The following is a 23,897-nucleotide window of genomic DNA, read 5'->3' on the forward strand; positions in this document are numbered from 1 at the left end:
TGGTTACTGATCAGGCAATTCACTACAGATGATCTGGACCAGAAATATCTTTTAAATGTATTCTGACAAAGCCATTTCCCCAGGTACACAGGAGCATGTCTCTAATTCTCTTTTCCCACTAACCCTTTCAATGTATGCTGGGAGAATTGCTAGCAAAATTTCAGTGAAGATAAACAGGCAGATAGATTTGATGTTAAAATATACCATAAACTTAAAGTAATTATTGTGATCCTTTACATTCACAAGAGAGAATGAGAAGTAGATGTAAGAAATCCAGAGAGCACAAATATTTAAAATGTACTATTGAGGATAATGGTGATTTTCAAATCATTGGGAAGTTCTTTGGAGAAAGGACTGCTTAGCTATTCAAGATTTAAGTAAAAATAAATACAGATGTTTTAAGTAATATTTCAAACAATAAAATGTCTAGATAAATATACAAGTGAGTAAATATGGTTTATTTTATTTTGTAATATTGAATTGGTGAAACTTTTTAAAGAATCATGATAAAAGAATACATTATAGAAGAAAAATATTAGTAGACTTTATTTGGTAAAGTAGAGCAACGTCCCTATATTATCTCAAAAACATTAACAAAAATGCAAGAGACAAAAGCTGACTGGGGAAATGCAGACATATATATATGTCCTTATTATAAAATTCCTATAAGTGAGTGAGGAAACTTTTAAAAGCTCTATATAAAAAGAATAAGCCAACATAAGTTAGAAATGTTTAATAAAATAAACAATTTATATTCATACAGTGAGAAAAAGTTAATTTTAAAATTGAAAAATTGTGTGAGATGCACACGAGGTAACTCAGTGATTTACTTTGGATGGTAGAATGACAGGTCCAATTAGGCTTTTCTCCATCTCTTTACAAATATTCTGCAATAAAAGTGCTTTATTTTTGAAATTAGAAAAAATAAACAATATTTTATTTAATCAAGCATAAAAATATCTGCAACTTTTTTTTTTCTCCATACCTCTTTCTTGCTCCTGAAATTGAACTGGAAGTCACGAAGACTGTTATGGGTTTTTTCATTTGTTCCCACTTTGGTCAATCTTCCTTTTTAATGTTCATATTCTAACAAAAGTCACATTCCTTTTATTTTGAAGCCGTATAACACAACCTAAGAAATATGTCAATTAATGACCCTGGGAAAAACACTTATTGTGCTAGTGAATTCCCTCAGCAATTAAAAGACCTTGAAGTTGGTGTGTTAGAATCTTTAAAATCTCTAATTAGCATGTAGATTTTTACCATAAAGAAGAGACAAAAAAATAAGGCATTAACATCAAAACAATATACTTGTTTCCATGCATAAACATGGACATAAAAGCTGAGTGACTATTTTAAAATAGTGTTTATTTTTTAAAAAAATCAATGCTGTTGACTTTTCAAAGGTCTAAAGTAAAGTAAGAAGAATTTAGGGACGTAATGTAGAGGCAAGATATATTGTACTATATTTCCCTTTGTTATAGAAAATTTCTTAGAAAACTTTGGTGGTCGTAAGAATCTTTCTTTAATCCTATCTTCTGAATAAAGAGCAGGATTATAAGCTTAACTGGAACAACTATTTCTTAAGAGTCACATCCTTCTGATAACTGACATAACTACCTTCATAATTTTTCTATGTAATTAGTTTCTTTTGGATTTAAGAACTGTACTGGTACCATGCTCTGCCAGGAGAGTTCATAGGTAAAGTGAAAGAAACTTGCTATGCTCAATCACTGGTCTCTCCTTTGGCAAACAAAAACTGAGCAATTTCTTGTTTCTCACAGTTGACTTTCTATGTTTATTATGTCGACAAAAGGCCTGTACAACCTTTCACAAAAAAATGTCAAAATTTGCATAAAATTCTGGTCAACAATGATAAAATTACTTTGCTGTCATAGTCTCTGAGTTGATAACTTCACACATTGATTACTCACATACTCAGATCTTAGACCTTTATAAGGAAAGAGAACAACTACTAAAGGGGTTGTTGAAACTAAATGTTCTTCCATTTCTTTGTTTTGTTTTTCTCCTACAACAGCTGAATACAAATATGTGTTTTCATCTGACTATTCTTATAGTTTGTGTATTCTTCTCTCCTTATATTGGGAAATAAAAATCAGCACAATTCCCAATGTAAGTTTTGTTAAGAAATATTGAAATGATATAAAATGCCCTTCATAAAATACAGAGGGTAAAAGGTAAATATCAACTTGCATTAGCCCACCATTTACATAAAGGAAAAGATTTTCCTTTTAAATTTTTTCTTTTGTTTTCCCTTTTTGAAAATAAACTATTGAGTTTTGATAATTATAATGTTTTCTGTTTTATATTTTATGAGAAGATGCTTAAAGGATTTCTGTGGACTGTGGTATCAATATGGTTATACTGACACTAATAAATTGTTTACTTCTAACACAGTTGAAACCTGAATCCTTCTCATAGTCCCCAACCAAAATTCCTTCTCCTCTCAGATACTCAGGTTACTTCCAATATATTACCCAAGGTTTTGAATTCCACTTCACTAGTGTAGATACACTATCAATCATTATAATCTCAGAAGATTCTTTATCAAATAATGCTGCAGAGAAGATTACATGCCATTTATTTCCATCTTAACCATTAGTAAGTTTTTAAGAGACCTAACATATACAAAAAGCATGCAAAGTAGTTTTTGTTCAAAATGTGCAAGGTCCATGTATACAATTAGATGACATTTTTATGTGTGATTGAAGCCTAAATCCAACCCAGATCCCCCAGATCACCACAGAGAAGCTCTGCTCATTCTCATATTTGGAAAAGTAGAGCCTGGTAAGAGGTACGACGAGACAACTCATTCTGTAGTTGAAATGGTTCTGTCATCAATGGTTTGCCTGCTCTTGAACAATTTGACTTTAAGTCAAATTAAATAGTATGTATAATTTTGTTAGTGCTATTTTTTTATAATAGCTTCTGTGAGTTTGATCCATATCATATCAGGAGTTTGTTCTTTTTAAATGTGGTGTTATATTGCAACAAGTGAGATTCCACATTTTTAAAAAATCTATCCACCTCTTGTTGGACACTTGTGTTGTTTCCAGAGCTGCTTTTAACAGTTGTGCACATTTCTTAAGGATATAATCACTTTTTCCTCTTAAGTCAGTCCCTTGCACATAATTACTGAACCACAGGATAGGCATGAAACAGACAAAAGGTTTCCAGTGAGTGTGCACAACTTTATAGCCCCTGTCAGATTTACACAAGAGTTTCAGGTGCTCCACATCCTTGGCAGGCTTTGCTATTCTCAGGAATTTTTAATTTTAGATATTTTATTGGGTTATGCAGAAATGATTGTGGATATAAGCATTTCATTGATTTTTAACAATGTAGAACACCTTTTCAAGTGATTACTATCTGAATATTCTTTATAAAATACTTAAATTGGATTTATTTATTAATTGAATATTTATTTGGGGCCAGGGATTGAACTCAGGGCCTTGCATGTAATGCACACTCTACCAATGACATACATCCCTAGCTCCAAATTTACTTAACAGACACATAAAAAATGTACATATTAATTTTGACATATGTATATATTTTGTAACAATTAAGTCAGGATTAACATCTCTCTCTGCAAACATTAAGCATTTTTATGGTGAAACTTCTAAATCCTTTCTTGTAGGTTTTTGAAATATTCTCCTTGCTAACGTAAATATTTAACCCTTGCCTTTGAATGCTAGACAACTTTGAAATAAAGATGTTTCTTGGGGCTGGGGTTGTGGCTCAGTGGCAGAGCACTTGCCTCACACATGTGAGGCACTGGGTTCGATCATCAGCACCACATAAAATGAATAAACAAAATAAAGATATTGTGTCCATGTGTAACTAAAACATTTTTTAAAAAAGAAATAAAGATGTTTCTTTAAAAGCTCAATTTATGCTACCAACAAAATGAGAAATGATAACATGCACATTGCATATTATTAAAGAAATTAAAATCATAATTTAAAATATTCTCTTTAAAACACACACACAAGAGCCAGTTGTCTTCACTGAAGAACTTATTTACACTCAATTGAGAATGACACAATGTAGATTCTCTCAGAGAAAAATGCACACTTCACAAAGAGTTGTATTAGTCCAGAATAAACCTGATATTAAGTTTAACAAGGAAATGAAACACTAACAAGACATGAAAAATACATAAACATGAAACAAAATGTGATAATGAAAAATTTAACAAACGAGATATACAAATATAGAATGACTTGGTTGACAGAACATTTAAAAATCAACCACTGTTATTCATCATATTTATTAGAGTCTTGCTTAAACAAAAGGGGGAAATGTTAGAGTCTGTAGACAAGTCATTTTGCAGAGGGAGTGGTTTGTGAAGTAACGCCAGCGAGCCATTAAGTGTGGAGATTCCTTATTGGTTGACTGCTGTATCTAGTTTATGTTAATTAAGATAAGCTGTGTGGAATGTATATGTACCCCTCCTGTCCTACAATAAACGGCTCCCACTCCTGCTGTATCAATGTACACAAGTTGCTCGTCACCCTCCCCCCCCCCATTATTGTGCTGCAGCCGGACTAAGGCACATATTAACAAAATAAATGATAAATACGTTTAATCCTCAAACTGACATTCCCATAAAATTTGAAAAACTTCAATTACCCATTCTAAATTTAAAAATAAAACAGCTGGATGCTTCCACAATGTTTTGAAAAGGTGAAGACTCAGGAAAAACTCTCCACTGTTACCACTCCTATTTCTATTTTAGAGGCAGCCTTAGCCAATAGGTAAGCCAAAACAAAACATAAATGGTACATATATTGGAAAAGAAGAAACAGGACAATCTTTTGGCAGACATGACATAATTATATAATAGTAAATTCAAAATAATATACCAACATTCGTTAAAATTAGTAAGTGAAACCAGGGAGATTTTGAATTCAAGATCAATATATTAAAAGTAGTTGTAACAATAAACAAAAATATGCAAGAGATCTAAACCAACAATTACAAAACATTACTAAGTAAAGAAAACTTAAAAGAAATCCATTATGGATTAGAATTCTCAACATAATTTTAGTCTCTCATTCATCCTATATATATGTAGTACAATTCTCCTAAAACTTTTAGAAGGCTAGTTTTTGTGAAAATGAAGAAAGGAATTGTATAAGTATATATAAAAATGCTAATGATTTTAAATAGCAAATCCTCAAGGAGGAGAATGAAGGGATGAAGAAGGTATGCAGGAAACAGGAAGATTTATACTACCAGATTTCAGTACTTTTTAAAGAATCCATATTACTTAAGACATAGTGGTTTTGGTAAAGAATAGGCAAATAAGAACATTAAAATAGTTATAATTTATAAATTGATTAACATATTTCAACTATTTGACCTATAACAAAATGTTATTGTAATTCAGTGGAAGAAAAAAGATATTTTAAATAAATAGTATTGAAGCTGTTTGATGTTTATTGGACATCCAAGGAACAACATTGAGGCAAAATGGAACACACGCATAATTGTGGGAAATAAAACAATAGCATATTATAATGTAATGAACATAATAAATAATAGTCATACCTTGACTTCTTAACCATGACAAAAACATCACTGTAAAAATAATAAAAACTGGATGTCTATCTGTTACAAAAAATTGTGCTGTGAATGGATAATTATGAATGTAATGCACTCCACTATTGTCATGTGTGTAAGAAATAAATAAAAAAAGAAAAAAAATTTTAAAAATAAGAAAAACTAGATGTCATCAAAATGTTTTAAATTATTTACTGAAAGAAGCCATTAAGAAAGTGAAGGTTGTCAGGTATAATGGAGCGCACCTGCAGTCACAGTGACTCGGGAGGCTGAGGCAGGAAGACAGCAAGTTCGAGGCCAGCCTCAGCAACTTAAGGAGGCCCTTAGCAACTCAGCAAAACCCTATCTCAATATTAAAAAAAAAATAGGTGGGTAGGGGTTGCTAGGAATGCAGGTCAGTGGTTAAGTGCCCCTGGATCCAATATCTAGCACCCCAAAAAATTTTTAAATAAATAAAAAATGAAAACTTTCTACTTTAATCATACTAACCACACTTTAAGGGCCCAAATAAGCACATATCTCCACTGTTACCACTCCTATTTCTATTTTAGAGGAAGCCTTAGCCAATATGTAAGCCAAAACACATATGATAGCTGATGAATTGGACAGGCTAGATCTAAACCATTTCCTGGCCTAGTCAAAACAGTCTCCTTATTTTGGATTTTTTCAGAGTGAGAAATCATTCATAATAAATCCTAAGTTCTAAATATAGTAAATATCTGATGGAAGACATTAAGAGAAAATAAATCTACAAAATAGATGAATGTTTTCAAGTGCCATATATAGCATTTTGCAGGAGTGATGAAATTCATACTCTCAATAATAACTTTATATATAGTACATTATCTTAATCCAGTGAAAGAATTGATCCTAAATAGCTGGAAAATTAAATCATTCTTATCTGCAGCACATACTTATGGAATTAATAGAGGTGATATACAAACTGGCACAAAAACCTGATGTTAGTGATAGAAATTGGAATGCTGACATTGTATTTGCTTTAGAGATATCTAGACCCAGCTACTCATGATTATACAACAAAAAAAGGCTTTAGGATCATTTAAGAAAAGAAAGGAGGAGCCAAGTGATGACATAGGTCTTTCACAACCCCAAATTCACCATCCTGGACTGATCTCAATGTCCCAGAGAGGATATGTCATGTAAAGATGATGAGGCATGCTTCTCTGAAGATAGTCTGCTACATGGAGCCAGGAAAAGAATATACAAGATTCATTGCAGAAGCTCCAAGGGTGTAACAATGAACATTAAAGACAGTTGCCACCTATTAGCTCCAGGACTTGCTTTACCTCCAACATAAGCAACCACCAAGCATAAAGTGTGAGTTTTTTATAACATTGGAGAGTCTATCAGTTTGTTTAATGTGGCCAAATTCCTCTGATCAAGAGAAGAACTTCACTGTTACTAATACATAAAATTGAGCAAAGACGCTTGGATTGCATGGTTATATCACATTTCTCATCATTCCAGAGCAGGTGTCTTATGGAAAACCAAAGGAGAATTTGAAATAGGAGTGCACAAATACATGAAAATCTAATGAATATTGGATAAAAGTGTTCTTCAGTTGGGTATAAAAGAGACTAAGGGGAAGACTCCATGGAAAATTTCTTAGAACTACAGGTGGGAATAACGAAGAAAGGTAAAGCACAATTACCCACCTTTGTCTCTTTATGCCTTTTGTTTTGATGTGTACATTTGTGCTTAAAATATACTAATGTGGGCTGGGGATTTGGTTCAAGCCATAGAGCACTCGTCTGGCATGCGTGCGGCCCGGGTTCGATCCTCAGCACCACATACAAACAAAGATGTTGTGTCCGCCGAAAACTAAAAAATAAATATTAAAAAATCTCTCTCTCTCTCTCTCTCTCTCTCTCTCTCTCTCTCTCTCTCTTTAAAAAAATATACTAATAGTTTTTTTGTAGACCCTTTTGGTTCTTCTAGGTATAGAATCATGTCATCCACAAATAGTGATAATTTAAGTTCTTCTTTTCCTATTTTTATGCCTTTAATTTCTTTCATCTGTCTAATTGCTCTGGCCAGTGTTTCGAGAACTATATTGAATAAAAGTGGTGATAGAGGGCATCCCTGTCTTGTTCCAGATTTTAGGGGGAATGCCTTCAATTTTTCTCCATTGAGAATGATGCTAGCCTGAGGCTTGGCATAAATAGCTTTTCCAATGTGGAGGTAAGTTCCTGTTATCCCTAGTTTTTCTAGTGTTTTGAACATAAAGCGATGCTGTACTTTGTCGAATGCTTTTTCTGCGTTTATTGAGATGATCATATGGTTCTTATCTTTAAGTTGATTGATGTGGTGAATAACATTTATTGATTTCCGTATATTGAACCATCCTTGCATCCCAGGGATGAATCCTACTTGATCATGGTGTACAATTTTTTTGATATGCCTTTGTATCCAATTCGCCAGAATTTTATTGAGGATTTTTGCATCTAGGTTCATCAGAGTTATTGGTCTGTAGTTTTCTTTCTTTGAGGTGTCTTTGTCTGGTTTCAGAATCAGGGTGATGTTGGCCTCATAGAATGAATTTGGCAGAGCTCCCTCTTTTTCTATTTCCTGAAATAACTTGAAAAGTATTGGTATTAATTCTTCTTTAAAGGTTTTGTAAAACTCCGCTGTATACCCATCCGGTCCTGGGCTTTTCTTGGTTGGTAGTCTTTTCATTGTTTCTTCTATTTCATCTATTGATATTGGTCTGTTTAAGCTGTGGGTGTCCTCCTGACTCAGTCTGGGCAAATCATATGACTTAAGGAATTTATCAATGTCTTCACTATCCTCTATTTTATTGGAATATAGGTTTTCAAAATAATTTCTAATTGTCTTCTGTATTTCTGTAGTGTCTGTTGTGATATTGCCTTTTTCATCCCGTATGTTAGTAATTTGAGTTCTCTCTCTTCTTCTCTTCATTAGCATGGCTAGGGGTCTGTTGATCTTAAACTAATAAATGAATTCAGCAAAGTGGCAGGATATAAAATTAACACGCATAAATCAAAGGCATTTCTGTATATCAGCGACAAAACTTCTGAAACGGAAATGAGGAAAAACACTCCATTCACAATATCCTCAAAAAAAATAAAATACTTGGGAATCAATCTAACAAAAGAGGTGAAAGATCTATACAATGAAATCTACAAAACCCTTTAAAGAGAGAAGTAGAAGAAGATCTTAGAAGATGGAAAAATATACCCTGTTCATGGATAGGCAGAACTAACATCATCAAAATGGCGATATTACCAAAAGTTCTCTATAGGTTTAATGCAATCTCAATCAAAATCCCAATGGCATTTCTTGTAGAAATAGATAAAGCTATCATGAAATTCATATGGAAAAATAAAAGACCCAGAATAGCAAAAGCAATTCTAAGCAGGAAGCGTGAATCAGGCAGTATAGCGATACCAGATTTCAAACTATATTACAGAGCAATAGTAACAAAAACAGTGTGGTACTGGTACCAAAACAGGCAGGTGGACCAATGGTATAGAATAGAGGACACAGAGACTAATCCACAAAGTTACAACTATCTTATATTTGATAAAGGAGCTAAAAGCATGCAATGGAGGAAGGATAGCATCTTCAACAAATGGTGCTGGGAAAACTGGAAATCCATTTGCAACAAAATGAATCTGAATCCCCTCCTCTCGCCATGCACAAAAGTTAACTCAAAGTGGATCAAGGAGCTAGATATCAAATCAGAGACTCTGTGTCTGATTGAAGAAAAAGTTGGCTCCGATCTACATATTGTGGGGTCAGGTTCCAAATTCCTTAACAGGACACCCATAGCACAAGAGTTAATAACAAGAATCAATAAATGGGACTTACTTAAACTGAAAACTTTTTTCTCAGCAAGAGAAACAATAAGAGAGGTAAATAGGGAGCCTATATCATGGGAACAAATTTTTACTCCTCACACTTCAGATAGAGCCCTAATATCCAGAGTATACAAAGAACTCAAAAAATTAAACAATAAGAAAACAAATAACCCAATCAACAAATGGGCCAAAGACCTGAACAGACACTTCTCAGAGGAAGACATACAATCAATCAACAAGTACATGAGAAAATGCTCACCATCTCTAGCAGTCAGAGAAATGCAAATCAAAACCACTCTAAGATACCATTTCACTCCAGTAAGATTGGCAGCCATTATGAAATCAAACAACAACAAGTGCTGGCGAGGATGTGGGGAAAAGGGTACTCTTGTACATTGCTGGTGGGACTGCAAACTAGTGCCGCCAATTTGGAAAGCAGTATGGAGATTCCTGAGAAAGCTGGGAATGGAACCACCATTTGACCCAGCTATTGCCCTTCTTGGACTATTCCCTGAAGACCTTAAAAGAGCTTACTACAGGGATATTGCCACATGGATGTTCATAGCGGCACAATTCACAATTGCTAGACTGTGGAACCAACCCAGATGCCCTTCAATAGATGAATGGATAAAAAAAATGTGGCATTTATACAACATGGAATATTACTCAGCACTAAAAAATGACAAAATCATGGATTTTGCAGGGAAATGGATGGCACTAGAGCAGATTATGCTTAGTGAAGCTAGCCAATCCCTAAAAAACAAATACCAAATGTCTTCTTTGATATAATGAGAACAACCAAGAACAGAGCAGGGAGGAAGAGCAGGAAGAAAAGATCAACATTAAACAGATACACTAGGTGGTAGGGAAAGGGAGAGAAAAGGGAAATTGCATGGTAATGGAGGAAGACCCTCATTGTTATACAAAATCACACATAAGAGGTTGCGAGGGGAACGGGTAAATAAACAAGGAGAGAAATGGAATACAGTAGATGGGGTAGAGAGAGAAGATGGGAGGGGAGGGGAGGGGGGATAGTAGAGGATAGGAAAGGTAGCAGAATACAACTGTTACTAATAGGGCATTATGTAAAAATGTGGATATGTAACAAATGTGATTCTGCAATCTGTATTTGGGGTAAAAATGGGAGTTCATAACCAACTTGAATCTAATGTATGAAACATGATATGTCAAGAGCTTTGTAATGTTTTGAACAACCAATAAAAAAAAGACTAAATGCCCAAAAATTGGAAAAAAAATTTTTTAAATATACTAATGTACAGTAAATGCTAGTTTTCATGTTTGATGTATTATACTTCAGGTAAATTTTCTTATTAGAACACTTGAGACCAGATAGTGGTTTTCTATTGTTCCTCTCATCTCTTGTCCCTAATAAGTCAAACATGCCCATTTCTGTAATTATGCCAGAAAGGAATTAATTTTCTTTGTTGTGACTCAGGGAAAACAAAATTTTATCTTTAATAATTCCCATTGCTATTTGATATCAGTTGGGTATTATTAGGTCTCAAAGTACAGCATGTCTTTATTATCACCCTCTCAGTATTTGCAATCCTTTTCAAGAGAAAATGATTATATATGGCATTATTTTATAGAGGTAATACCATTTATTTTTGAAAGGAGAAACTCATTAGGTTTCAATGTGTCCTGGGTCCAGCAATATTCTAAAACACTCTGAAGAACTGGTAAGTGATTGGGAAAAGCTTTAAAGAACATTAAAGCAATATATTTCTTTTCCTGAAAAAGGCTTCTATTCACATTGTCTGCAGTTGGCATCCAACGTGACAACCCATTTAGAACCTGAGAAATGTGATAGAATTCTGGAGTTCAGGAGGCTTTGCTACTTCATGTATCACATACATATAACATGCTCTCATTTTAAGTGTCCCAATGTGGAATAAATTAAATAATTATCTTAAATACAATATGATGTGCTTTAAATAACTTTATTTTCTACCAGCTAAACAGTCTCCATATGAAATTTCATCATGCCAACATAAACCAATCAAAATGTTATAACATTTCCAATCTATACCAGAGATTATTCCAGTAGAAGGGAAGGGCTAAATAGAATCTTCATTTTTGTTCCCAAAGAGATATGTGATTTACTCTTGTTGATCAAGTATCTATCACCCTATTTTTTTAACATCTGTTATATTATTTATTTTTTTATATTTATTATATATCTATATATTATGTTATAATATATTTTTATATTTATTTTATTTTATTATATTTTTTCTAAATCATACCTAAGCTATAATTTTGTTTCATATTTTAATGTATTAATATGATAAGTGTATATACCAGGGACTGAACCACTTAGCCACTGAGCCACCTTACCAGGCCTTTTGATTTTTATTTTGAGACATGGTCTTGCTAAGTTGCCTAGATCCTCAATAGGTTGCTGAGTCTGGCTTTGAACCTGTGATCTTCCTGCCTCAGCCTCCTGAGCAACGGGGATTATAGGCATGTACAACCATGCTCGGCTTAAACATTACATTTTAAAAGGATAAAATATTTGTATGTTCTCAAGTACTTAGGCATCTGTGTAAATTCAGCAACTAAGTGTTTAATTACAATTTTTTCATTGCTTGCATTTTGATGACAATTATTTCTTGTGATTAAATTTCACATTTTAATGCCCAATGTTAATATAGAAGTATTTTTCAGGTTACAATAATTAGAAGGGGATTACATCCTGAAAATTTTCATTAAATTGAAAATATTATGTCACAAATGGATTTAATACACAATCTACTAGCATCCTAGCTTATCAGCATAGTACACTGTAAAGTACTTGTTGTTCCCCCTTGTGATTGCATAGGCACCTGGGAGCTGGGAGTCACTGCTGCAGCTGCCCAGCAGTATAAGAGATATTATAACACATTTTGCTAGCCCAGGAAAAGATCAAAATTCAAAATTGGAATTATAATTTTTACTGAAAACATATTGCTTTCACATAATCTCAATGTTGAAAAAATGTAAGTCAAATCATTCTTTTGAAAAGTGTCTATATTTTTTACATATAAGCTCATGCATTATAGTGATTTCAGAATTTATATCATTACCTAATTTTGTCAGACTAGTCTTTGTTTCTTACAATAAAAGGAAAATTTAAAAGTTTTAATTCATTTTAAAATTACATTTAAACAGAATTTGTATCAGTTATGTTACATCTAAAAATCTACTATTTAGGGGGTTATCTCATACAACTTATAAAAATAAAATTCTATGAAGACATTTTAAAAGTTATGAATTTCTGTGTATTTTAATATGTTAAGTGAGAACTCAAGAGAAATAACATATATACAGTATGAAAACTATCCCATTAACAAAATCAGTATAAGTATTAACATACACATTCAAAAATTTTAAAAATTTCAAAAATTTTTAGTTTGCAAAAAAGAACAATAATATAAATCCTTAAAATAACAGACTTGGAACTAAAAGGAGCTATAACTTTTCGGGACATACAAATAAATAACTTTAACTACATATTTGATGTGATTTAGTACTACATATAAATCCAAGTTTTTTAAGTGGGAAATTGGCCAAGTTATATGTTTTCATAGTGTAAAATATATGTCTAATTAGATAAATCTTCCCATGGGATTATTCAAAAGAAACAGAATATAAAGCATTATGATCCCATTTCTTTCTGTTTCTGATTATTGGGAGAGCAAACTACAAAAAAATGGTGGGGATAGAAGAATAAGAGTTGTAAAGTCATTCCCAGGCAGCACCTAAGACACGTTCACATCAAAGCATGGCTCTTCTCCCTGGTAAATAATAGTGGGACAAGAAGGTGGCTATCCTTCCTATGATAAAGGGAATGGGGAAAAAACCTAAAATTTAACAATTATGAACGCTGAGTAATTTCTTAAAAAAATTGAACCAGTAAAACTGATTTTACAATAAGCATGTGCTGATGAGAAACTATGTCATAAACTTAGATGATTATGCTAAAATAACTGTATTTCTTTTACCTACCTAAATCAGTTACCTCAAGCTCGCTTGGTCATTTTGAAGCCTCAACAAATAGCCATGTAAAAGTTAATCAATTATCCTCTATATAATAATAAACAGAAAAGTGAATGAATGAAACAAACTGCAAAAGAAATAAGTTCAGTTATATCTGGCCATATCCTTCCTGCTGTACTCTGTCCTCCCTGCTGTACTCTGTCCTCCTTGTCTAAAATCCAGAAAAGGTATCTGATGTGGATAATGTGAAATATATATATATATAACATATATATGTTATTTACATAAAAATATGTAATATGTTATATGTGCTAAAATGTTATACACACACGTCTCTTGACTATTAAAAAGCTTGTGGTGAAGTCAGGTATAGTGGCTCATGCCTATAATCCCAGTGGCTTGGAAGGCTGAGGTAGGAGGATTTCAAGTTCAAAGCCAGCCTCAGAAAAATTGAATGCACTAAGCAACTCATTAAGATCCTGTCTCTAAATAGAATACAACACAGATCTGGGGATGTGGTTCAGTAGTTGAGTGTCCCTGAGGTCAATCCCCAGTATCCTCCCTATAAAAGAAAAAAGAAAAGCTTATGGTGATCACTACTAATTTAAGAATTTCTGATGAGAAATGAAGGAGGAAAGAGAAAAAGTACATTTCCCAGGCTCAATTCATATTTCTTTACGTGTGTGTGTGTTTGTATATAGTTTCCAAGTTTAAAAAATAATTTGGTGAATATAAAATTTATCATGAAAATTGTCATATTCATGGAGATCTTTACACCACAATGAGACATTAAATATTATGTGCTCCAATTCTCCAGTTTAACAGAAAAGGAAACTTAACCCCCAAGAGGAGTCTCTGCCCTATGCTGCCCAATAGGTAGCTCAGTTTGGTGCTATATGGATGTCTTCTAATTCTGGTTCTCATTTTATATATTTGCAGTTTCACATACTATTTTTTTATTTTTGCCTTTCAGAATTCTATTGACTATTTAGTGTACTTCCCTGGGCCATTAAGGAAAACAATGACCAACCAAATTCGACAAAATTAAAGGGTAATTTTAGGTGCCAACTCTCTGACTGAACAGCAAAGTTGAACACCAATAATAACCTCTTCTTCCAGCAAACACAATTTGCCTGCCTCTTGTTGTCTTTCATTTTGATCATTATGGTACAACGTTGACAATATGGAAAAAGCAAACCATTCAGTGGTGTCTGAATTCATTTTGCTGGGACTTTCCCATTCCCAGAATCTTCAGATTTTATTCTTCTTGGGATTTTCTGTGGTCTATGTGGGGATTATATTAGGAAACAGTCTCATCTTGGTCACTGTCACCTTCGACTCATGCCTTCACACACCAATGTACTTTTTGCTTATCAATCTCTCCTGTGTTGATATGATCCTGGCTTCTTTTGCTACACCTAAGATGATTGTGGATTTCCTCAGAGAACAGAAAACCATCTCCTGGTGGGGATGCTATTCTCAGATGTTCTTCATGCACCTCCTGGGTGGGAGTGAGATGATGTTGCTTGTAGCCATGGCAATAGACAGGTATGTTGCCATATGCAAACCTCTCCATTATATGACCATCATGAACCCACGGGTGCTCACTGGGCTGCTGTTATCCTCCTATGCAGTTGGATTTGTACATTCATCTAGTCAGATGGCTTTCATGCTGACTTTGCCTTTTTGTGGTCCCAATGTTGTAGACAGCTTTTTCTGTGACCTTCCCCTTGTGATCAAACTTGCCTGCCAGGACACCTACTTGCTACAACTCCTAGTCATCGCTGACAGTGGTCTCCTGTCCCTGGTCTGTTTCCTTCTCTTACTTGTCTCCTACACAGTCATAATATACTCAGTTAGGCATCGTGCTACCACTGGATCCTCTAAAGCCTTCTCCACTCTCTCAGCTCACATCACAGTTGTGACTCTCTTCTTTGCTCCATGCGTCTTTATCTACGTATGGCCCTTCCATCGATACTCTATAGATAAAATACTTTCTGTGTTTTACACAATTTTCACACCTCTCTTAAATCCTATTATTTATACATTAAGAAATCAAGAGGTAAAAGCAGCAATTAAGAAAATAAGGACTAAATACAGAAATTTAAAACACACTTTTTAAATAACAAAGTCTCTTCTGAAGAGACTTTGTTTGGGCACTATTAAGGAATTTATTTTTAATACATTCCAAGTTCTGTATAAAGAAACAGTAAAGGTAATGCTTAAAAATCAAATCCATCTTTGTGACCTTTAATGGTTAAAAACAATGACATCTTCAGCCTGACAGGTGTACCTTTATGTCCCACATTTACAACTTTTATTCATGTAAATTTGAAATATAAAAGCAATCCCCTTTAATTTAATTTCTTCATCTGTAGACTCTTATTTATGTACTTCTTTTATTATAATTTTACCTTTTTTTGTATGTGGAGCTAAGTACAAAGCCCATATTCTTGTACATATTAGGCAAGTACTCTACCACTGAACTATAACACCAGCACAGTTTCAGCATTTTTTAACTCTTAAAAACCATTTTATTACTGATATTTGTTTTCTCGTTATTGGTAATCTGTATCTAGAGAATGCACAAAGGGGATAGATAACCATTTGTTGTTTTTCCAAGTGCCTGGTTAACTACTTCTCAGTGATAACAAACTCCCTTTTCTGAGTAATCTCTGCCTAATGTTTATTAAATTTTACCTACTCACTTGTGCAGGCAAAGTGCATTCAACCATTATTCAACCATATTACCTGAACTCACTATATAACAGAAGATACACCTAAGGTTTCCAGTCTACTTACACCCAATAGATAGAAAGAATGAACCAAATTTGCAATTATGCTCTGCCCCAAGCAGTGCTGTTATCCAATGCACAAGGTGTTATTGGGTGTGCAAAAGACTGGCCTCTAAATCAGGGTAGAGGTGGGGAGGGTTTCCAGAAGGAGGCATTTACAGCGAGCATCAGCTAGATTGAGAAGACTGTCATTCCAGATGAAGGAAATACCATGTAAGAATGCATGGAAACACTGAACATGACTCGTTTGAGGAACTATGCATAATGTCATTGAGTTGACCAACTGGTTTGATGACAAGATTGAAGTAGAGAGGGACAAAGGTAGTCTGAGTATAAATAGAAGACTTAGGTATTCAAAACTATCTGCTAAAATTTTAAAAAGGTTTCAGGAAAGAAAGAAAGTACACATAGGCCATCCCTGCCCAAATTGTACATTGTACTACTTCTGTTTCAAGTTTTTTGCCTCCTTCTCATTTTCGTCATAATATTCCTCTGTAGTCTAGGCAACTAGGCCTGTAACTGAATGAAAGGCAAAAGAAATTTATGGTAAACTGGCTATGGAAGGAGATACTTGCTTACTTTCAACTTTAGCACATATTCAAAGAGACTTGTATGTTCTTTGTTGGAATTGTCATACAGAAGAATTATACTTATTCCAGAGAGAGAAAATAAAACATAGAATACTGAGATACATTTCAACTAATAATTTTCTACATAATGGGCACCTCACACCAACCCTGGTTGTTTCATACTAAACAAACAATTTTATGGGTAAAACACATCATGCAGATTGAATTGTAACTGGCTATAGACGTTGCTGAGTATATATCATGAAATTGCTTCGAACATTTAGAGAAACCTAGAGGGTTTTTTGTTTGTTTGTTTTGCGAGTATATATTACTGATTAGCTGATGTGCCTTAAAAATTGCTAACCAAGTTGTCAAATACATGTGATATAGCTATTGTGTAAATTATGCTATGTACTCTACTTCCACCTCACTAAAATGCCCCTACCTACTATGTTATTCTCTCCAAAGAGTTAGATGGTTTACTGAACATCATTATTTTAAGATAATTTCTGAGGTTTGAAGGTAGCTCAGTTGTACAGCACACCATGTACAAGGTTCTGGGCTCAGATCCTAACATCAAAAATAAATAAATAAATCTTTACTGCTAATTTTCTTGTATGATTTTGTAAATTATCATTATTGAAAGGAATTATTTTATCCCTCTTCTAACCTGCTGCCTACCATGGATATATGATAAAGAAAGTCTAATTTTCATGGTATAGGTAGGTACAAATTCTGCCCTCCTTCCATTACTCTTTTGTTCTAACAAGTGCCTGGCATGCTTTACAGATTACTGAAATTTGGGCAAAAGACTGAATATGAGGTCCTCATCATTTTATGTTCTAGCTCTTTCTGAGTATTCTAGAGGCACACAATTCCTAAACCTCAATCAGGGGCCAGAACCTGCCTTTTGGAGGAAAAGCTTTAGCCCAATGTGCACATTTTTGTCTCTTCCTGGGTAAGTGCTGGTTCTTCAAGTTTTCCCTGGATGAGTCTCAGAGTTAAAATTAAGGAAATTCATAAAAAGACTTTTACAGTTGCAAGTCTAATATACTTGCATCATGAAAAACACTAATATTTGTATCTTCCTTTTCCTAATTCTATTTACAAATAGATTCATTACTCACAACAGGGAAGAAAATACTGACACTTAAAAGGAATCTACAACCAATTCTTAGTCACAGGGCCACACATTATTCCTTCCTTTTTAAAGTGAAGTTTATATATATACAAAATACTCTCCTAAGTGTACAGTTCTAAGTTGTGATAAATGGATATAGTCATGAAACCATCATCAGCATGATATAAAAGAGTTGCATCAACCTCAAAATTTCTCTTGTGCTCATGAGATTCAGCTCTATTATGGATGCCTAGTGCTCAACCTCATGAAATGTCATGCTCCCACAGATTGAATTGTAACTGGCTATAGACGTTGCTGAGTATATATCATGAAATTGCTTCGAACATTTAGAGAAACCTAGAGGGTTTCTGTGGGAGCATGACACTTCATGAGGTTGAGCACTAGGATTCAAGATTTCAAGGATTCAGGGAAAAACTGTTGGTCATGGGCAAGTAATATGGTCTAAAGAAAAAGAAAGAATTATGCTTGGTCCTTCCTCATAGTTCTGTGGGCAACAACTGATGCAGATTTGCAGGCCCAAACTCATGTTAAGCAATTGTAGGAAAAATTATATCTAACTTCAACAGTGAATACTGGGCAATTACTTCCTTGTGTGAAGATTGCAGATTAAAAAAAATTGAAATTGTAGTCTTCCAATTTACAAAACTGAAAGGTAAACTTACCAAGACCTAGATTAAAGTAGTTTCTCATACTGACTGGGACCCCCCTAAATGGGATCTTTGTGAACCTCAAAACCAGAAGAAGATGGGGACATGGATGAGCTGATTGACAGTGCCAAGGACCAGATTAGTCATAACTCAAAATATAAAGACAGTCATAGCTGGTGGGAGTGTATGTTAGGGAGCTATTCTTCATGACCAGCAAATGCTTATCTGCAGGAGAGATTACACTGCTGCTGAACTGGTAGAACTCAGAAACAAGTTTAGGTAGAAAACAAGGGAAAACATAATATAACTATTTTTGTGACTTTAAGATCACTAGATCTGAAGGCATACTCCTGTTAGGGAGTGCAGTGAATAAAATTACCTCTGTCATCACCCACCTACCCTACAGGAACATTTACATCATTTGTTAATGACAACCATGCCATCTCTTTATTGGCCTGGATAATGCTTGGTGTAAAAATGCTTGGTGGGATTTGGGGGTGTTACTTATGAAGCCCCAAGATAGAAATTCATGGAAGAACTACAAAAGCTCCTAAGAGAGGTATGCAGCCCATTTATGAAATGAACTGCGCTGGTCCTGATAATGAAGTATTCACAGCAGAAATGAAGGAGATTATTGTTTAAATGGTTCCAATGAAGTTGTATAGCAGTATAAATCCTGAGCTCATCATCAGACCTTCCTGTTCTTTGAGCAGCACAGACTTGCTGGAAGCCATCTGTGAAATGTGCATTAACCAAATGCAAATAAAAGCCATTGGGTAGAAAAGTTTAGTATCTGGGAATTCCCAGCAGCAATCCTGCTGGTTTGAGATTGTTTGACTTCCTACTCAGCTCTGTCAGGTTCAGCACTGCACTGGAGATGGGGTGACCCAATGGAACCACACAGTCTCTCAGAGATGGGTGTGGCTTGCCAAGATGACAATCAACCTGTTTGCTACAAGACACTATCACACCAAGAAGCAAGACTCCTCCTGCTGAAACCTTATCCCTGCCTTTGATGTACCCACCTTTAAATAAAGACCTGGAGCCACATTTTTGGTTATTCAGTTCCAGTTCTTATGTGGGCTGAAGGATCTATCAGGCACTCCATTTCCTCTTTAATCTAATTTCTGGTTCTGACTCTTTTACTTTAATAATTATTTTAGACTTTCATTTTCTCAAGTGACTCACATCCTTCTGAGCAGGAAACTACCCTGATGGGCTGCTAGCCACCCCATGATACAGGCTATAGTCCATATAGGGGAATGCGAAAAGATTAGAAAGTGAGGGATATACAGTCTTCATCAGAAGATTGAAGAAACAGAAGGGAAAGGAATATTCATAACTATATTTATACTTTATCCTGAACACCAATGATAAACCAAACATACCATTAACACTACCGATAGTGATATATATTTTTATATATGAATGTATACATACTTTATATATTCCATTATATAAATGTATGTTCACATATAAATTCATATATATTTTATATTCATATCCTATCTTGAAAAAGCCTTAACCCTACACCTAATCCCAAAACTACCAATATATGAAACCATATATATTTATATAGGTTTTCATATATATTTTATATACATATTCATTATATAATCATATACATTGATATATATGTGTTCATAGACTAAACCTAACCCTAACCCTAAACTTAGGCTTAAACTTTGTCCTAAATGTAACACTGCCTCTAACTATATATATATATTCATAATAGATTTATATAAATATTCACATATATTTGGAGACATATATTTATATTTTCATATATATTGATATCTGTATTAATATATGTTCATATATATACATTTATATATCTATACCCTATTTTAAATTAAACTGTAATCATATACTTCACCTTAAACCTATTCATATATGAAGGCATATCTATTTATATAGGTTTTTCATATGTATGTTCACATATATGTGTTCATGTATATTGACATATATGTTCATAATCAAACCTAAACCTAAACCTAACTCTAAACTTACTCCTGAATTCAAAATACCCCTAAACATAAAAGTAATTATATATAAAGTCATATATTTATATGAACATATATATAGAGAGACAAGGATATTTATATATTCACATATAAATTCATACATATAATAATTTTGTTTATTTATATATTCATAACCTATATTTAAACCATATGCTAACTATGTACCTAATCCTAAAACAATCCAAATATAAAAACATATATTCATACAGATTTTCACATATATATTCATTTATGTATCCATATATGTTATACATACATATATATATACATATGTGTATTTTCATGTCTTACAGATAACACCACACAAACATAATACTTAGTCCTAGAACTAAAAATACAATTATCATAGAACAATTTATATATAAAACCATATATGTTTATATAAATATTCATATATATTTCACATTTATATTTATATATCCAAATATATATTCCTATATATTTCTATATATTCATAAATAGTAACTTTCATATATAGTCACATATTATTCTCATATATTGATTTTTATGTTGACAACCTAATGCTAACACTTCCAATATCCCTATACTTAGTGCTAACACTAACACTACTACTAAGCATAAGCCTATTCATACATAAAACAACATATATTTACATGAGCATTCATATTTACCTAGACATATATATTTATATATTCACATATACATTTTCATAGCCTATACATGTGAACATATATAAATTTACATATTCATACCCTTTCTTTAAACTAAATTGTAACCATAATCCTAATCCTAAACCTACCCGTATTTGAAGCCATATATACTTAAGTAAGTTTTCATACATATATTCATATATATTCATAACCTAACATTAAACCTAAAATTAACCTTAAACTTAGTCATAAACATAAAATTTCCTCTAACCATAAAAGTATTTAATATGAAACCACATATATTTATGCAAATACTCATATTTTGAAATGGTGTTTTTAAATTCACATATAAATATACATACATATTCAAATATAATAATTCATATATAAGACCAAACTGTAAACATGCATTTAACACTAAACCTATCCAAATATTAAACCACATATATTTATAAAGTTTTTATATATATATTTTTCATACCTATTGATATATATGTTTATGGCTTATTACTAATCATTATCATAACCCAGAATGTACTCCAAACCTTGACAACACCTCTAAGAACAAAGGAATTTATATATAAAATTATACATATATGAATATTCATATATATAAGGCATATGAATTTTTATATTTATATTTATATCAATATATATTTCATATATATTTATTTATATACTCAAACATATCTGTAAATCCTACCATAAACATACAGTTATTATTGAACCTATCCATATATATTTACATAAATTTTCATAAATATTTATATATATATTAATATATATATCCATATGTTAAGCCTGACCCTATATATACCCCTTAAATTAGTTCTAACCAATCACTACCTCTAAACTTAAAAGTATATTTATGTATAAAACTATATATACTTACATGAGTTTTATATATATTTTATATATATTTGTATAACCACATATATTTATATATTTTCATATATATTAATTTATATACTTATATTTCAACTTTAAAATAAAATATGACATTACTTGTAACATGAATGTATGCATATTCATGTATGAAACCATGCAAATTTATATAGGTTTTCATATATATTTTTGTATAGTTATACATATATTCATATATAGTGATACATATTTATATCCTAATCACAAACCTAATCCATGCCTAATTTTTTTTTTTTGACACTGGGGATTGAACCCACATGCACTCGACCACTGAGCCTCATCCCCAGCTCTATTTTGTATTTTGTTCAGAAACAGGGTCTCACTGAGTTGTTTTAGCACCTCGCTGATGCAGAGGCTGACTTTGAACTCACATCCTCTTTTCTCAGCCAGCCACTGGAATTACAGTCATGCACCAACGTACCTGGAATGCATAAATTTGTCCTAAATCTAATAATTCCCCTAAACCTGGACATTCAGATATATAAATGACATAAATTTATATAAATATGATATATATGAATACATTTATATTAATTTTGAAGTTGATATATATGTATTTATATGGAAATTTATAATATTTATATATATTTACTTATATATTTATATAATATCTTTGAAACAAATCATAACCATAGCTTAAATGTAAATTTATTCATATATGAAATCATATATATTTATATACTTTTAAATATATATTTTCACATATATATTCATATATATTGATAGATATGTCCATTCCCTAATCTTAACCATAGCTCTACCCCTAAAACTACTACTACCTCTAACACCAACACAAAGATTAAAGGACCTTAGCATATAATTATGGGCATAATATGAAAATCAACAAAATTTTGATCAATATATTTATATACTCATATGTAATATCATTTATATCAATATATTTTCATGTATGAATCTATGGTTCAATTTTAAAACAAGATTACCATACAGCTAGATAAAATCTGTTTGTTATAACATGTATATATTTAAGTAGGTTTTTCTACCTAATTATATGTATATTTTCATATATGTACATATATCTGTTTATTCCCTAACTATATCTCTAAAAGTACTCCTAAAACACCTATCCATAACTAAAATACACAGTGCAAAATGAGAATATAAAATATATTTTAAATGTATTTTCATATATGCATCCATGTGCCAGTTTTAAATGTCAGGAATTATCTAGATAAAATATATCCATTTGTGAAAACATATATTTTTACATAGTTTTTTCTAGATATTTTATATATTTTTTCAGTTTTTATTCATATTTTATTGAAATATATGTTCATTTCCTAAACCTAAACTAGCCATACATCTAAACCTACTAATAATCTTAACCACAATGAGAAAAAGATCTTAAATAAATAATCTTGGTCCTTCATAAGAAAATAAGATATTTTGAAAGGCACTTTGACATAAGAACACATAATATCATATATATAAGTAGGTTTTCATGTATGAACACATATCCCAATTTAATCCAAAATGTTCACATACAACTACTTAAAAATTATCCAATGTGAAAATGTAGCAGCAGATATTTTTTAAGTATATACATAAAAATGAAAACTATATATTTTTGTTTTCCTACAGAATTTCACATATTTTTTATTCTTATATATTAATATATATGTTCAAACCTAACCCTAAACCTAACCCTACCCCTAAATGTGTATATTTTCTATAATTGGATTGGTTTATGAGTAGATGTGTCCTGTTCTTTGGTATAAAAGTGGGCCATAAAGGT

At 32.5% G+C, this 23,897-nt stretch overlaps 1 protein-coding gene across 1 annotated transcript; it reads left to right on the forward strand.

Annotated features, from left to right (window-relative positions):
* The first annotated feature begins 14,610 nt into the window (after positions 1-14,610).
* On the forward strand, positions 14,611-15,552 carry Or4k13 (olfactory receptor family 4 subfamily K member 13). The gene has a single exon (XM_005342469.3). It carries the CDS (start codon positions 14,614-14,616, stop codon positions 15,550-15,552), a length of 939 nt encoding a protein of 312 aa, XP_005342526.2. The 5' UTR covers positions 14,611-14,613.
* The last annotated feature ends 8,345 nt before the right edge of the window (positions 15,553-23,897 follow it).

The sequence above is a fragment of the Ictidomys tridecemlineatus genome, chromosome 5, assembly GCF_052094955.1.
Source record: "Ictidomys tridecemlineatus isolate mIctTri1 chromosome 5, mIctTri1.hap1, whole genome shotgun sequence".
NCBI classification, from domain to species: domain Eukaryota; kingdom Metazoa; phylum Chordata; class Mammalia; order Rodentia; family Sciuridae; genus Ictidomys; species Ictidomys tridecemlineatus.

What these genes read in the sequence shown, in the direction of transcription:
- Or4k13 (XM_005342469.3), top strand. Translation starts at nt 14,614, where the DNA reads ATGGAAAAAGCAAACCATTCAGTGGTGTCTGAATTCATTTTGCTGGGA.